Source organism: Argiope bruennichi, chromosome 2, assembly GCF_947563725.1.
Source record: "Argiope bruennichi chromosome 2, qqArgBrue1.1, whole genome shotgun sequence".
In the NCBI taxonomy this organism is placed as follows: Eukaryota; Metazoa; Arthropoda; class Arachnida; order Araneae; family Araneidae; genus Argiope; species Argiope bruennichi.
Window position 1 is genome coordinate 137,986,655 of NC_079152.1, and position 18,430 is coordinate 138,005,084.

The 18,430-nt window shown below is 31.4% G+C and overlaps 1 protein-coding gene across 2 annotated transcripts in view; it reads right to left on the reverse strand.

The window, feature by feature from the left end:
- Nucleotides 1-18,430, reverse strand: part of LOC129961692 (nuclear envelope integral membrane protein 1-like) — a 45,019-nt gene continuing 26,589 nt past the window's right edge. For both annotated transcript variants that reach the window (XM_056075232.1, XM_056075231.1), the window contains 4 exons: nucleotides 16,733-16,948; nucleotides 16,168-16,292; nucleotides 7,927-8,088; nucleotides 1-790 (listed from right to left, as the gene is read on the reverse strand). In XM_056075232.1, coding sequence (XP_055931207.1) covers nucleotides 628-790; nucleotides 7,927-8,088; nucleotides 16,168-16,292; nucleotides 16,733-16,948 — 666 coding nt within the window. In that variant the 3' untranslated portion in view covers nucleotides 1-627. The remainder of the gene's footprint in view (nucleotides 791-7,926; nucleotides 8,089-16,167; nucleotides 16,293-16,732; nucleotides 16,949-18,430) is intronic.

The following is an 18,430-nucleotide window of genomic DNA, read 5'->3' on the forward strand; positions in this document are numbered from 1 at the left end:
CTTTTCACAACTCCATGAAATTTTCTAGCTCAAAAGAAAAAATGATATTTGAAATTCAATGATGATTGTAGGATATGTCATGCAAAAATAGATCATTTTACAAATTATTAGCAAATTCAATATACTGATAATTAAAAACTATTGAACAGTTGTTTCCAATAAATCAAATAAATATTAAAAATACTCTTCCACTCCATATTTGTTCATAGAAGCTAAAATAATAAAATGTTAGATACCCATTTTTTTTACTAATGTCTGCAATTTTGTTAAACAGAAAAAAATTAACATGCAATATTTTCATTTCTCTAATTTCTAGTATAGTATCACAAGACACTGTTTTACATTATCAATGACCAGAACATTTTTTACTAAGCATAACATGCAACATTTTGAAATCATATTTTTTATACTAACTTTATATTTTATAATAAATATTGTTATTAAGGATTTTTTCAACAAATTAAATCTAGGATTCTCTCAATTGTTTCAATATATGATAGCTGAATTGTGAATTAATTGATGATTATGACAACTCTAGAATGAAAAAATTAATGATAAATGTTCCATGAAGAATTTGATTATTTACAATGACCAAATAAAATAAAGAATGCTAAATTACAATCTTTATCATCTGTAGCTGAAATAGCCATTTCTTTGATTTCCCATATAGCTGCTTTCTAAAGGCTCTGTATCACTTTCTTCATCATCATTTTCATCAAAATCTTCAGAATTATATTGCAGCAACTCTTGATCAGTATAGTGACTGCCTGTTTCAATAAACTCGGCAAATCTAAAACATAGTTAAAAATAGGTTTAGAATATTGTCATGAGAAATATGCAGATAATAGCAGTTGTTGAATGATTATAACATTGAAAAAAGATCAAGTTGAAATAATAGCATTTAAAATGAATTTCAGAACTAAAAAAGTGTGTCCTTTTTCTTTAAAGAAAAAATCTACCACTAATAATAATAATAAAAAAAAATGTATAAAACATTGGATATGATTTTTTTAATTATTATTTTGTAATACTGTTTCAGTTCTACTCAAACTGAATTAGAAAATGTTACATTCAATAATAATTTGGATAAGATTTTGTACTTTTATTATCCTCAAACTGCTACTGCATTTATCTCATACCAAATACAAAAAAATCTTTACATTAATCTCAATTTTCAACAGTTAAAAGTATACATTATTTTGTTATAGCAAATAACTTCAAAATCTTTTAAAAAAAGAACATACAGCCATTTAAAATCTAACTAAATATTTTTCTATACATATATTCATTGAAAAAAAAATTATTTTTTAAAGCATTTTAAATTATATGACATATAATTGAAAAGCCACCTTTTTAATATGTCAAAATAATTTCACTGCGATATTATGCTTTGATGTTATGGCAAAAACATGTTAACAATTCTGTATTTAATTTTTAATTAAGACTAAAAAAATCCGTGGATCTCTAATATCGAAGTATCTTTCTGCCAAATTTCATGTTCCTTACTTCATTAATTTGCTTTATCAATATGTATAGAGAGATGACAATGGAAGGGGGGGGGAATCTGTAGGTGTTGCAAAAAGAGGAAAATAATAATAATAAATTAAATCTTCTTAAAATTTAAAATATTAGATACAGTAGTATTTTTTTACAGATGAAAACTACATCTGTCAGAATTAGTTCAGTAATTGTGAAATGGATAAGGAAATAATAATAATAATGAAACCTACCATGAAAGAAGTCATGACAAATGAAAACTTATGTTTGCAACTTAAAATTTCATCATACTGGATTTTATGCAAGTGACTAATGTAACTGGATTTTATGCAAACGACAATGTTAATTTCACAATGAATTGCAGTGTAGTAAAATTCCTTTAAAAGATGTTTAAAAGATTGAGCCAAAATGACATATTAATGAGAAGAATGATTGAATATGTAATAGACTAAAAAGGTTTCACTGTAAGTGCTTTTAGAGAAGCTTCTTTTATGTTAAATATATCTCTTTGGTTGAACAAATTCACCCAAGTGTATTCTTATTTTCTGTTCATTGGAACAATTAGCATATTTTTTTCTTTAACAACACATAAAGAGATTTCATTTTTCAGGCATAATTAAAAAAATTCTTCACCAATTTTGAATTTTACTGAAGTTTGAATGTTTTTTGAGTTGCAACAAATACGATATAGTGGGTATTTTGTACTGATCCAATGAGATAACCTTCTTAGTATATCTATAAACATTGCACATTGTAAAAGAAATAAAGAATAGAGGGAAAAAATTATTAAGTGTAAACTTAATTTGTGCTGGCACCTCTGAATCTATGTCACCTTGGATTCCTTTTCTAAATTATTCCATTTTATTCATTTTTTTTTCTTGATACATCTGGTAAACAAACCTTTCTGATCATACTTTTGATTTATCACACAAACTATTACTATTTATCCATCGTATCATACCACATGCTAGTACACAATGGGGAAACAATATTGTCACGTAGATACTTTAGTATAGAACTCAATGATACACACACGAGGTAAAGCTAAATCAATTTATTAACTGAACACAGAACTGTGAATACAGCAACTGACAAATCCTCTGCTTTTATAATAGCAGAGAAAGTTCCAGAATACTCTTCTGGAGACAGTAAGAAAAGTCCGGAACACTTGTCTGGTAAACTAAAGAAATGTCCAGTATCTTCTGGAACATAAAATAAAAGAAAACATAAAATCAAACAATTAAGTATTTACATATACTATTAATCGCATTGTCTCTAGCGGGATTCAAACCCAGGTCTCTTAATCATGAGACCAGTGCCATGACCATTCGGCCACGGAGGCTCGACTGTCTTTCTTCAATGCGGCATTGCTCCCTCGTTAGAAGAACAGCGTCCCGATGTTATGACATTTCATTGTGTGGCTCTAGTTCTCGCCAGAGTCACAGGTCCAGTATAAGTTGTCGTGTCTTCACGCGGAATAGTGTCTTGAGAAATGTCTCTTCCCGGAAACTCCATAATTTTATAAGAATGTTGGTCGTCTTGTTCTTCTGGGTCATGGTATGGCTTCATGCGTAAAACGTGGACAAATTCCTTCGGTTTCCGCCTTCTAGAATTAGGATCGAAATCGGCTACTTCATAAGTGACGTCGGACAACCGCCTCAAAACTTGATAAAGGCCGAAGTACCTCTTCAGGAGCTTCTCGGAAAGCCCTTTTTTTACGAACTGGAATAAAAATCCACACTAAATCCCCTGGTTCGTATGCCATTATCCGATGTTTGGAGTCATAATGCCGCCTTCTGAGAGATTAGTGAATAAAGTGGCACCTATGGATTCCCCAGACCATGAAGCATTGACTTTTAATGGGTTTCTGGACAAACTATCAGCATCTTTGTGTTTCCTTCCACTTTTGTACACCACTGATACGTCGTATTCTTGCCCCCATCTAGCGAGTCTTCCAGAGGGATCTTCAGTCCTGTCAGCCAACACAGGGAACGATGGTCAGTGACGATCTTGAAAGCCTTTCCAAAGAGATATGGCCGAAACTTAGTTATAGCCCATATGGCCGCAAGACATTCTCTTTCAGTTGTGGAATAGGTTTTGTCGGCTTTCGTCAGAGTGCGCGAGGCATAAGCTATTACTTTTTCCTTCCCATCTTGTATTTGGACTATTATTGCGCCGATTCCGTATCCACTCGAGTCGGTGTGAAGTTCCGTTGGTGCAGTTTCGTCATAAAGGCCTAAGACAGGATCGGAGGTAAGATCTTTCTTCAAGGTATTAAAAGCTTCCACTTGTTCAGGTCCCCAACAGAATTTTGTGTCCCCCTTCAGTAACAACTGTAGAGGTTCGGCTTTATGGTAAAGTCCTTGATAAATCGGCGATAGTAAGAGCAAAGTCCCAGAAAGCTTCTGATGTCATGGATATTCCTAGGCAAGGGAAAGTCACTCACGGCCTTTATTTTCTCTGGGTCCTGTCGTACGCCATCACTGGATACTAGGTGTCCCAAGATCTTTATCTCTTGTGCTCCAAAGCGACATTTTTTTGGATTAAGGATAAGGCCGGCGTTCTGTATACACTGAAGGACGGTGTTTAACCTCTGAAGATGTTCATCGAATGTTTCTGAGAACACTACAATGTCATCTAAATAGCAAAGACACATTGTCCATTTTAAATGTCGCAGAAGGTTATCCATCATCCTTTCAAAAGTTGCAGGAGCATTGCATAAGCCAAATGGCATCATTTTAAACTTGTATAATCCCTCAGGCATAATAAAAGCCGTTTTCTCACGATCGGCTTCATCGACTTTTATTTGCCAGTAACCGGAGTAGAGATCCATAGACGAAAAATATTTTGCCCCCTTCAGGCGATCCAAGGTGTCGTCAATACGTGGCAATGGATACAAGTCTTTTTTAGTAATTTTGTTGAGTCGGCGATAATCAACACAAAAACGCCAGCTTCCATCTTTTTTCCGGACCAAGACGACTAGAGATGACCATGGACTTTCTGATAGTTGAATGATGTTTTTCTCTAACATTTTGGTTACCTCCTCACTGATAATGCGGCGTTCGGATGGGGACACTCTGTAAACTCTCTGACTGATAGGTAAGTGGTCACCTGTGTTTATTCAGTGTTTAACATTAAGTTGGTTTCCTTAATGTTAAACACCGAACATTAAGGAAACCAACGATCGAAAATTTCTTGAAACCTCTGGAGTAGATGAAACATTCTTTCTTTTTGGTCGATCCTCAAATCCGGAGCTTTCATCGTGGTATAATCGATGACACCCAACTTTGCCTTTGAAGTGATCGTGGAATAAGGCGATCCCTCATCTATGGTATTTACGCAGTCTTCGTGTAAAGGTTCGGCATACCCGATGCACATGCCTTTAGGGATGATCTGAGGTTCTCCTTGTCCGATGGCAACCCATAGTTCGGCTTTTCCATTAAGCCGCGTAAATATAGTAGACGGAATGGCAACTTCCTTGTTTAAGAGCATCCTATTTCTCTCTAATATTACGTCGATAGCTCGATGGTTATTACGCCCTAAGACAGTAATCTTTCTGATAGAACGAGCAGCTACTGTATAGTCTTCCAAGGAGTATAAACGGCTGGAGTCTGGAGTTTGGGATTCTTGAATGACGTCTTGAAACAAGAGCTCCGAACGGCCACAATCTATAACAGTTTGAGAAGCGCCCAAAAAGTCCCAACCAAGGATGATATAATGACTGCATTGCGGCAAAACAATAAATTCAAAAGCCTGAGGTCTGCCATTGATTTCGAGACAAAGCGTACATTTTCCCACTGATCTCACGTAATTTCCATCGGCGACTTTTAAAAGAACATTGTTAGTTGTTGGAAACATAACTTTCTTCAGTAGGCGACGATACTTCTCCGAGATAACAGAAAATGAGGCTCCAGAGTCCACAAGGGCAGGTACTGGCTCATTGTCGACGGTTACTTCAATATTGTTCCCAGACATCTTTGCGGCAATCGGAGGATTTTTGTCACTAGCGGCCTCGCCCCCAAGGAAGGTCGCACCGCTTAGTTTTCCTCATTTTTCCGGCTAGGAGATTGATTGGATCTTCTATATGGCGACCGAGATCTGTAGCGGCGTGTCGACGATCGTCCTCGTGATGGGCTGGGCGACAAACTTCGGACTGCTGGTCGGCTGTACTCGTCAGCATAGCGTACCTCATTCGACGTCTGACGGCCGAAATCTCTCCTATTAGTCCGATATGCCTCAAAAAATAGCTTTGCGATCTCGGCAGTATCGAACTACATGGCCAGGGTGGCCACAATGGAAACAGACGAATCTTCTATCAGGAGACATCTGTCTTCCTCTGTGGTTGCTGTGCTATGGCCGTAGGTCGTCTGGCAACGTCAGCGTAGGAAGGTCGGCGTCTTGGTTTGACCTTTGTCCACTCTGGTGCTGTCTGCGACAAAGGAGCCAAAGTATTTTCTACTTCCTCTCGAACAATGGCTTCAATGCCTTGGTCTTGGAGTTGGGGATCAACTACTGGAGATATGAAGCGCTGGACCTCCTCTCGCACTATTTGACGTATTAGTGATGCTAGATCCAGTTTTTCGTAAATTGCAGACATTGGTACGACATTTGGAAGCCTTTCAAATTTCTTACTCCGGATTTTCTTTTGCTGCATCTCTTCGATCTTTCTACAACATTTAATAAAGTCCTCTGTAGTGGTTATTTCTTTCGTCAGTATTGCCTGGTAAACATCTTCAGCGACTCCCTTCATAAGATGAGACACTTTCTCTTCTTCTCGCATATCTGGTTTGACTTGATGGCATAACCCTAACACGCTTTGGATGTACGACTGCGTGCTTTCGCCAGATTTTTGAGCTCTACTCTTTAGCTCCTCTTCTGCCTTCTTTACATAGCGCTGTGTTTCTCCAAATGCCTCTTTTAGCATTGATTTGAAAATATCCCAGGAAATCAATTTCTCTTCATTGTTTTCGAACCATTGCTTTGCTGTGCCATCTAGGAAAAAGAACACATTTGCTAGACAAGTCATGTCATCCCATCTGTTGAATTTTGATACTCTGTCATACTCCTTCAGCCATTTGCTTCGGTCTTGTCCCTTGTCTCCTTTAAATACGGATGGATTTCTCTATTGTGGCTATGCAGATGTCAGGATGACAGGTTTAGTTTCCTGTTCTGCAGGCATTTTCCTTGTCTTTCTGGATGGTGGGAAATAAAGTCCAAATTCTGGTTCAAGGCCTTTAAGGCGATCGCTTCGTCGTAAATTCGTTTCCACGCTGACTGGAATCGTTACCCGGCCCCTCCATCAAAGACTGTCACGTAGATATTTTAGTATATAACTCAATGATACACACATGAGGTAGAGCTAAATCAATTTATTAACTGAACACAGAACTGTGAATATAGTAACTGACAAATCTTCTGCTTTTATAATAGCAGAGAAAGTTCCAGAATACTCGTCTGGAGACAGTAAGAAAAATCCAGAAAACTTGTCTGGTAAACTAAAGAAATGTCCAGTAACTTCTGGAACATGAAATAAGGGAAAAATTAAAATCAAACAATTAAGTATTTAAATATACTATTAATCGCATTGTCTCTAGCGGGATTCGAACCCAGGTCTCTTGATCACGGGACCAGTGCCTTGACCATTCGGCCATGGAGGCTCAACTGTCTTTCTTCAATGCGGCAATATAAAAAGTTTTCTTTGCTCTTCTCGGAAAAATTAAGCACTTTTAAGTTGCTTAAAAAAAGAGTTTCAGCACTTTCGAAGCACTTTTTATAATGTGCTTAAATTTGCGCCAACAGTGTTATCCTGATTTAATGCAACACTGTTAGAAATCTAGAATCTTATATCCTTTGAAAATTAATAAGCTAAAACTATCAAATCATAAAAACATACTCATTTTATATTCACAGATGATCATAGGTTCAAATTTATTTAATAATAAATACCTAATTTAGATTGGATAGAAATGATTAATTTTAAGCACCATTTTGTTTTCAAACCAACTTACTCATATATTTGAACTTAGAATTGCGATGATCTTTGTTCAAATTATAAACTTTCATAATATTTTTTGGCCTTAGTTCAGTTTCAATTCCTTCATTTGGTTGGTTCTTAATGGCAGTTGTCTAAGGCACTAGTTATCCTCTTTTATTACAAATAATAACAAAAAATGTTATTACAATAATTTTTAATATAGTAATTACTTATATTTACTATTCAGTTATACATTAAATAGATTGCAGCAAATAGTATATGATTATATGCTATAAATTGAAAAAGTAAACGAAATTAATCAAAATCTGAAATAATTGATAAAAAGTAAAAGTCATTTTTTATGAAACCATACAAATACAAATAAATGAAATATAATATATATTCCTCCACTTTTACATTCTATATACATCCATACAAAATTTAAAGCTTATTACCTGATCGGATCTTTTAATCTTGTAACTGTTTTCCAAACATTACAATCTGGACTACTGCAGTATTTCCTAAGATTTTCTAATGCTTTTTTAGTTTCAACATGGCCCTGCTCAATAAATTCTAACTCTGTAAGAAGCTTTACTTTGGGAGGAAATAAACGATACCTAAAAGTCAGAATAATCTTTAGTGCTTCAAAGCATAAAATATGAAAAGAAATTGGAAAAAACAATGTGTTAAAAAAAGAAAGCACAAAAGAATCAGAATGAATAAATTTCAAACAAATTTTATGCCTATAAAATAAGTAAATTAAATTCTTCCAACACAGGGTTGCCAGTCAAATCTGAAAAAATTCCACTTGTTTTTCCTGTATGTATATTCATGATACAAGAAAATGTGCAAATAGTACTCATTTGCTAATTATAATGGAATAGGGTTTTAAGGAGTGGAAAAAGCAAGGAAAGAAAGCAACAATTTAATATTATTCGAAATAATAGCATATTAAAAGAAAGTTTAAAATTACATACAGAAAAAAATTATATTTATTATCCAGAATTTAGCAAGAAAAAATTTATATATTAAGGGGGAGAGATATATTACCTCTCTCACTCTTTAATATTGTCACACAAAATTAAGGAATTGGGTGAAATAAGGCATAAAACATTTTTGTTATCATAATACAAATCATATAATGGTTACTTAACAAAAAAACATTAGAAAACAAGGTTTTAAAAAAATTTATTCATTTTTGCCAATTTCTGCAGATTTTTCAATCAAACTTTATGGAGCTAATGGACTTAATCCATAACAAATAAAGTACAACATTTCAGCATGGCCTAACGTACATTTTTCAGCTATTTCACTTTCAGTGAACACATGTGAAAATATTTTCAATATATCATTGAATGAATTAAAGGACGAATGAGAGGCAGCAAGTTTTAATGTCCATAAAAAATCAACTTTAAATGATTGTTTTTGTACTAAAAAGTTCAAAATTCAGCTTCTTTTTGATCATCAAATCTGACACTTTCGGATTTAACAATACTGAATCCAGCATCAGTGATGACTCTTTTGAACTGGCATTAGTCTTGCATGTTTTCCTCTTTTGGCATGATTAGTAAGTGCCTGTTCTCCTATTTTGCTTAGGCTTATTATCTTATTACAAAGTGAGCATTATGCGACAAATTGATTTTATGGAACTTCTTAAACCCATTCAGAAAAATTATGAGTGTTTTTTTAAATCCATTTAATTTGTATTACGTACGGATTTTAAACACCTCATTGATTAAAAAATATTCTCTAATTTACTTTGAATAATCTCACAATTTCGCAAACAATAAGGAAAAAAAAATCAGTAAACAAATATGGTAGACTAAACACCACTGCACTGCTTTTGAAGATTGAATGCTGCTAATCCCGCCAGATAAATGTATTCTATTCTCTCACCTGTATACAGAAATCCCGGCATTATCATTAGCTGCAGTTCGGGAATCTCATGGAAAAAGAACAACTGCCTCGTAAATCGAAACTACACAGAAAAAAAAGGGGAGAGATAAAAGGGTTGAGTCACCACATTATACAATTCCGAATGGTATTGTTCCATTTTTGGAAACTGTGTCTACGATCTTTTATTCTTACAGTCTGTAGAGATCTTCATTTTTTTGGATAGGGAAAAAAATTACTAAGAAACTTAAAATTGTTTTTATAAAACTTTTCAAATTTTCCTGAATTTTCACGTTTTTTTTTTAAAGAGGATTTTTAAATTTCCTATGTTTTGCTTGTTCTTCCGGTGGAGTGGCAGCCTTGCAACATAAACAAATTAAATGCTCCGAAACTTTGTTATAAAATTGAGGCAAAATAAGAAAACTTTGGCTGCAATATGTATGTCGAGTTAATAAATAATTGAAATGATTTAAAGCTATGAAATTTGGCACAACCAAAATTCGGAAGGTAAAAATGTGCACCTCAGACTAATTTAAAAAAAATGAAATCTGGTTATGAGAATCTTTTATAACTTTACAAAATATTGCACCATAAAAATTACTTTCATACCACTAGACAATTTTAATTTTTTTCCAATAACATTAATTGAGTCGGCATAAAATATTTCATTTTATTAAATTTTTAGAAATAATTTCAGGTATATTTTACTACAGACCTTTCGCTGTTATAATGAAATTCAAACAGTTTTTATTATTACTATTAATATTTTATAGTGGCTTTCTCTTCCATTGTTAGTAACTCTTTGCATGTTGAGGGATTTCTTTTTAAAACACAATTTTAATAAATAAATATATATTTAGTTTTGTTCTTGTAACAGATAATGTTTAAGTCTACGTTGCTTGCAAAACAAGGCTTTGTCACCGATCCTTTTATTAAAATATGAAATTCAGTTTTTGGTTTATTCACCCATAATTACATTATTTGAACAAAATACCAAACCTGGTAGTCAAGAGGATATGTAGCTGTGTTTTTAAAATTAAGATGCAATTCAAATTCACACATAACATCTAATTGCACACTTTTGCCAATATTAAAAAAAAAATTTCTTCTGCTTCGAAAAAAATTGCTTTCACTTCTGCTTTTATTTTATAATATATGCATTTTTAAAATTTTGCATCCACAGTAATTAGCAGCAGATTGACTCAATTGAATTATCAAATACAATTAATCTATACTTATAATAAAGCTCAATGTGTGTGTGTGTTGGCGCTCTACAGGCCAGGTCATTTGACATACAGCTATCAAATTTGGTACATGTATACCTTAGAGGTCGGGAATGTGCACCTGGGGTCCCTTTTTTTGAAATTTTAATTATTAATTAAAAACTAACTTTCCCGCCAAAAAAATCTTCCATTTTCCCCACCGCCAACTTTTCCGCCAAAAAAAATCTTCCATTTTTCCTCACCGCCAAATGAATAAAGCTTCAGTTTTATTTTTCTCCCAACAGTAATGAGGCCAGGGTTAACATTTTTCGGCGGATTATTTCAAACGATTCTGTTTATTTTCTTAATGATTTATGCATTTAAAATTAAACATTGTTAATTAATCCATGTTTCAGATTCATTCTGAAGTACTTTTGAATTAAAATAACACAGAATAAAGGAAATTAAAAATGTATAATCTGCATAGCGTTACCGCAACTGGCGTAGAAAAATTCTCGCATTTGCGCTGCCGTAACTGGCGAAGAAAATTATTTTTAGGTTAGTTGCATGCTTTTGTAAGTAAATCGTAAGTAAGTAAAGTAAATTGTAAGTTCATCGTTTGTATTTATTACAAAAGCAAGCTTTTTGTATATGCTTATAGTTTTAAGTACATCGTTTTTTAAGTAGTTTTTTTTAACCTGTTTTCAATGATTTAAATTATTTTTAGGTTAGTTGCATGCTTTTGCAATTAAATTGTATTTATGTTAGTTATATATTTTTTTTTGTATATGCTTATAGTTTTAAGTACATCGTTTTTTAAGTAGTTTTTTTAAACCTGTTTTCGACCGATTATTTTAAACGATTCATTTTCTTAAAGTTTGATGCATTTAAAATTAAACATTGTTAATGAATCGATCTGTTCATGATGAATGTGAGAAAATTTTGTTGACAAATTCTTGAGATATTACATAAGAAAGATATTCTTTAGTGCCCATCAAGTTTAAACGCTCAGTGACTCTATTATCAGTAATCATATTATTAAAAAAAATGCTTTGTTTCAGTAAAAAATATTATTATATTAATTGCAGTTTAGTCATTTCCATTTTAATTTTAAGCCTAAATTCTACCGGAACTAACAAAAAATGAGAGAGATACATATTATGTTATGGCTGAAGGACTTTATATTATTATGAGTGAATTACACGACTATCAAAATTTGAAGCTTTAAAATATTTGATGAAGAAGCTATTAATGTAGGAAAATATTTAATTATTAATATTTTAACGAGCATTAAGATTGGCGAACCGGCTGGTCGCCAAAGGCGGCTAGTTATTAAATAATGTGAAATTTTAAAAAAATAAATAAATGCATAAAATTTCAAAAAAGGGCAGCAATGATTTTTTTAATACTTTGCATATTTCTAAGCTTTATTTTTTTTTCCTGTTATATAATGAGGGGTATAAAATTATATTATGGCTCTTTAAGTTTGAAGCTTTGCATTCTTAATGTAGAACAATGCCATTTTTTTAGTGCAACCATAAGTGAAATTTATTTATGACATAACAAAAATTATCTGATAGAATGCAAGCAATTTTCAAGGACTTCTTTTAGAATTACATTTGTTTCAGAGGAAATGTTTGTCTAAGAGAAGCAGTATGTCTAAGAATCCCTGCCAACCCTTCAATGCATCATGTAGCCATTTGGCTACACATTTTTATTTCCATTTATAAGCTCCACATGATTGTTTCATAGGGCAAAAATGAGTGATTGGAAATCTTACTTTAAATGTGTTTATATGACAAGAGTGGAATTAAAACTAAACAGGTAATTTAGAAAAATACTAAGATAACTATTGTATCAATTACTCTACCATTAAAAATGCATTCAAAATATTTTACTTCCATTGTAAAAAATATATTGTTAAAAAGGGAGTTTTATTTTTATTGCAGAATTGTTATAATGTGATTTATTCCCTGGGATATTGTTTAATTCACAATGTAGCCAATTGGCACATTTCAACTGTTTTGTTAAAATTTCACCAGAAAAATAAATTACATTTTTTTAAAAAATAATTTTCCTAAATTATATACAGATATTCAAAACACATGTATTATTCTAGTAAAAAGAAAGAAAAGTCATGCATTCTAGGGTTAAATTTGATCACTTAACTTTATTTATGGACACAGCTTAGTATTAGCTTAAATTAAAATGGTGACTGATGGTATCAGAGGAGTTTCCAAAATAAAAACAGTGTCTCCCTGGCTAAAGTTTGCAATTTTGTTATCATAAATCAGATGTATAATCCAAGTTTGATAATGTTTCTAATACAATAACATTCTTCCATGGAAATAACAAATATTTAACATGGTGATAAAGTTTAATGTAAGCCTTTGAATATATAGCTTCTCAAATATGATTTCCACTATAATAAATTCCTAAAACATCATTGGAACAGTAAATACATGTCCAATTTCATGTCCCTGAATTTCAAGAGTGAGAGGTTTCATAATGAGACAGCTAGCATGTAGCATTTTTCATTTGTATAAACAACAGCTGGCAGGATTAATAATATTCAGTATTGCTGATTGGATTGCAAAATACAAATTAATCTCTAAAACCTGATTTTTATTCATACTTAGTTGACTTGAGTAAGTGTGTGTTATTCTAATGCTTTGAGAAATCCTTTAGAGAAAGAAATCTGTAAATACAGAACTTAACTTTTTTTTTTTCTTCTTCTTCTTTTTCTTTTCTTTTTTTTTTTTTTTTTAAATTAATGGAGTCCCAACTGCTACCAAGCTTCAAATTAGTGTTATTTTGTTAGCACATTATGTATTACAAAACTATTGCTATAATTTGTTAAGCTTTTGTCTAAGATTCTACTAACTGAAGATTTTGGTCATCATTCTGATAAATTTTGTTTTTGTGATAAGCATTTAATTGCTATTGCTTTCAGGATCCTCATATCAGTTTCCTCTCTAACGTTCATATACCTGTCAAATTAAAAATCTGAAACTTCACTGAAAATTAATGCAAAAGCAAAAAGCAAGATTTAGAGCTGGATTAAAATATGCCCGTGAAAACAATAGAAAAGTACTAGTACAAGTTGTATTTCAAAATAGAATTAGTATTTAAAAAGAAAATGCAATAAAAGAATCTCAATTACAACAAAAAAGTCAAATGTAAATTAAAGATTGATGATAAAAGTTTTCTCCTCAAATTATATAAAAAAGAAAAAGAAATATATAAAATTGCAAAAATTTAATTTGTTTAAAATCTAAAATCAGAATGTTTGCTTTGGCACAAAAATTACACTCCCCATCATCAATACAATGTCCAGAAGTAAATAGACACAAATATAATATTTTCTTATTTCAGAAGCTTCACAATATTTACTTAAAAAAAAAAAAAAAAGGAAAACATTTAAGATTTAAAAACCAGATTTCAGAATACAGTACCATCTTGCCATTAAATTTATTAATGTTAAGATGGCTGCCAACCTTTAGATCTTAAACATGTCAAAGATGAAAAATGTCAAGTTTTTGCTCTAAAAAATTCAAGTTTGGTAATTATACTCTGTTCTTAATTTAATTAAAATTTCAGTAAAAACTTGATTTCTAATCAACAAAAAGAATTATACTTCCATCTTTTTAATAGTAAAACATATTTAAAGAAAGAATTTAAATTATTTGAGATTACCATGTTTGATAGGATTAGTAAAAAAAATATTTGAAGCTACAATCAATAAAATATTTCAGCTAAAGAACGATAATCAGAAAAACTTATTCAGTGGAATAAAAATACTGTAAAACTAATATTAAAAAAAAAGCAATTTGCACTATACTCATTGAATGTACTGAAAAATTAAAGAAATTAAAATATGAAACAAAATTTATCATTAATAGGAAACTACCAAGAAAATCAAACAATTTAAAAAGATGTGTCTAAGTACCACTGTAAAATAAAAAGCAAAGGCAAGGCATATAATCCCAAACAAAGCAATAATTTTATAAGCAGACAAAATATATTAAACATTTGATGGGACAATAAATCCAACAATAATAACAATGTTATAAATTGCATCCAAAATTAATATTGACAAACTTATTAAAGAAAAAAAATAACACAGAAATAATGTTAATATTATTAAAAAGTTAAATTAAAAAATTGTGTGATAGTATGTTCCAAAGTTATTTAAAAATAGTAAAAATGTTTACTAGTATTGAATCTAAAACCAATTTAAAATTTAAAATTTTCTTAGTAAGTACTAGTTACTAATGTAGATATTTTGTGGTTCTAGACAATGTGCATAGCATTCCAACACACTGTTTAACATTAAAGATTTATTTTAGGCAATTTTCTCTTATTTTACTAACCTTGTGAAAAAGAATTTGTTTTAATTTATTCATCATGATCCAGACTCATCACAATTCATGTTTGTACACAATATTATTAAAGCAATATTATAAATATTTTAATAACATAACAGTAAACATAATGAAATATACAGGAATACAACTAATTATTCTCAGTAAAGTGTCAATACTATTCTAATATTTTATGATGCATAGAAATTGCGACTTTTACAAACTTATATATTTGATAAAAAAGGTAATAAATATTATTGATCAAACTGTTTGTGATCCCCTCTCAGCCTATTGATTCTTGTTAGCTCTCTACTTGGAAATACATCATTGGTAAGCTACTACCACCACAAAGTAACTACCTGACAAATTTCATGCCCCTAATATCAGTAATTTAGGCTGCACATTGATATGACAGGCAATTATACATAGAGAAATTAGCATATATGTTTCAGCAAACAAATCAATTGGCTAGCATAAATTTAATCATTTTCTGTTTCATATTAAACCTCATTTTAGTTGAGATGAAAGGAATTGGTGTATAGCATTATCAGGTGTTGCCAAAGATGACTTATCTCTACTACTAATAAAAGAATATCTGCATGTGTTGGCTCTCTCCAAGTCAAGCGGTTTGATCACAAGCTTTAAAATTTGATATAGATATATTTTAGAGAGTAAGAACTATATATATTTTTGAAAAATATATAGTTCTATGATATTTTGTCTTTTCAGTTATAACTCCTAGAAATATTATTGCATATAAATAATTTTTACACCATTATGGAATTCATTTAATAATATAAATTTAATTGTCTTGCAACTTCCCCCTTGAATTATGAAATAAAGTATTTCATTGAGAAAATCAAGAACATCATACAATACATAAGATACTTAATTGAAATTAAACATAGTAATCCCAAAGAATCAGCTGGATATCAGAGGGGAGGGGGACAAGCTTTGATGTAAATGAATTTATCTTTAAAATTTTTTGACTCTACATTCTGGACAACCTTTTAAATAGAAATTATTTTCAAAGTTACTTTTTAAATAGAAATTATTTTCAAAGTTACTTTAAGACTTATATATATTAATATACAACAGGATGTACATATAATTCAAGAATATTTCTTCAAATATTTTACTTGCGGTGAAAGATTAATAGCTAGTAGCAAACAATACAAAATAATATTTTTAAAATAAAATAATAAGAAAATTTAACTTAAAAGGTATGCAGCATTACCATATACGTTGAAATCTAGTAATCCATCCAGTTGGAATAACACGTACTGTTATTAGAATCAGGATTATAGCTGTAGACACTTCTCGATATTCAGAACTCAGGTAAATTAACAATGCTGCAATAATCTATAAATAAATAACAATAAAGCATTATCTACAACATGATAAAATAAAGTTTTGAAATAGTGTTTGGAATATGTATAATATTAACCTACAATTATGTTCCTGTCTTCAACATTTTTTTATAGTTTAATTTTTTGTTTGTTTGTTTCTCTGCATTTAAGTTGTTTAGTAGTAATTAAATTTAAGATTTGTAGTCAAGTTAAAGTAACTAATGTACATAGTTTTCCATAATTTTCCCTCAAATTAAATCATTATTCTTCTAGTCCATTTGAAATGTATAAAAGAGTATTAATATTTTTTTATATTAATTTGAAAATATATATGAATACTTAATTGGAAAATAAGAAAAAAATCCTATTCTATTAAAATATTAAACATCATTATAAATCATCACGGATAACAGTAACATATTTATTACTTTGAATGAATAATAATATTTATACCTGCATAGACCACTGTATTATATTAAAAGTTCTGACATTTTGCACTGGTCCTAGTCTATAACATACAATAAAACTGATGAAAGCAGCAACAAGACAATATGCCAAGAGCAAATCCATATATTTAGCAACTATTTCATTCAGATCTTTATATAGCAATTGAAGAATGTACAGAATGAAGGAATATCCAAAGACCAAGATGGCATAGGAAGTGGATTTCTGAAAACGAAAAGGAATCACATAAGGCCTTCTCTTTCAGAAGATAAATATTTTTAAAAATAAATGCGATTCACTTTATATTTTGCTAATTTATGAAATACTGAGTGGCTATAACTAAAGTGATCCAACTCAGACTCCTCTGGAACCCGTTCTACTAATCGGATTTGATGAAACAGTGTATATACGTTATATGGATAATGGGGAAAAGATTTCTGTAACAATAACAAAAGATTCTAATAACAATAAATTCACATTTTGACCACCAGATTCCACTTTTTAAAAATTCCTTATAAAAATCAGACAAACCTATAAAAAGCAATCAGAACCCAACAATTATTCTGTATACTTTTATTATCATTAATCGCCTACAAAAGAAAGAACAAGCTTAACTGGCAAAATTGTTTTATCAAAATGGCAGCAACAGCGTAGCTGCATTGCGTGAATATTGTCGTTTAAAGGGATTGCGAAAAGGGCCCATTTTGAAGAAGAATATGAAATTTGAAGAGACTGGAGATTTGGGTGTGCTGCCAGAAAGAGGGCGGAAATCGGTAGCGAATAAAACTGTCGAAAAAGTCGCTACTGCTGTGGTTGAAAGAGCCTCCAATTCCAGCTATTCTTCAGCAAGCATTTGATCGGTGTCAAGTGAGTTGGCGATTAAGCGGTCAACAGCACGAAAAATTCTGCGATACATTTTAAAATGGCATCCGAAAAAGATCCACGTGGTGTATATGCTACAATCTCAAGTCCACCAAACAGGATATGAATTTGTGTGCCAATTTTTGTCGAGAATGGAAACTGATGACTCGTGTTCTTGGCAAATTCTCTGGTAAAATGAAGTACTCTTTTCTTTAAATAGAGCTGTGAATAATCAAAATTCCACACATATGGGATGCTTCACCTTCTAATGTCCACTGTACTTTAATTACATAACTACATGCTGGGATTTACTACTGATTTTATCTTTGGAACGTCTTTCTTTGAAACCCTTACTCCTTAAAGTCCTCTTTCACGAGTGTACAGTACAGTGAACTCCTTTGACAGAAGGTATGCCTGCTTTACAGGACCACCGTCTTTCTGCAAGATAATGTAATTCCCACAATGGGCACCAAGTCACAGGATTGCTTCGTGCTAACTCTAGCGAGAATCGAGGAATATCCAGAGCTTTTCCGGATGCCTGGCCTTAACCTGACATGCATCAATTACACATAATCTCTTGAGAATTTTTTTAGCTATCACTGAATATGCTTTCAAAAGATAATTGATGTCAATAGAGCACATTCTTAAAATGAAAAAAATGATTGTGACTGATTTTTTTTCCCGTCCTTCTTTAGACGCCACAATTTCCTCTGGAGGTCAAAATGTGAACTTTATAATAATTATTATTATTATTGCTGAAATCTTTTTCTCATGGTCCACATAACATAAATACCAAGTTTCATCAAAATCCGATAGGCAGAATGGGTTCTAGAGGGGGTCTGATTA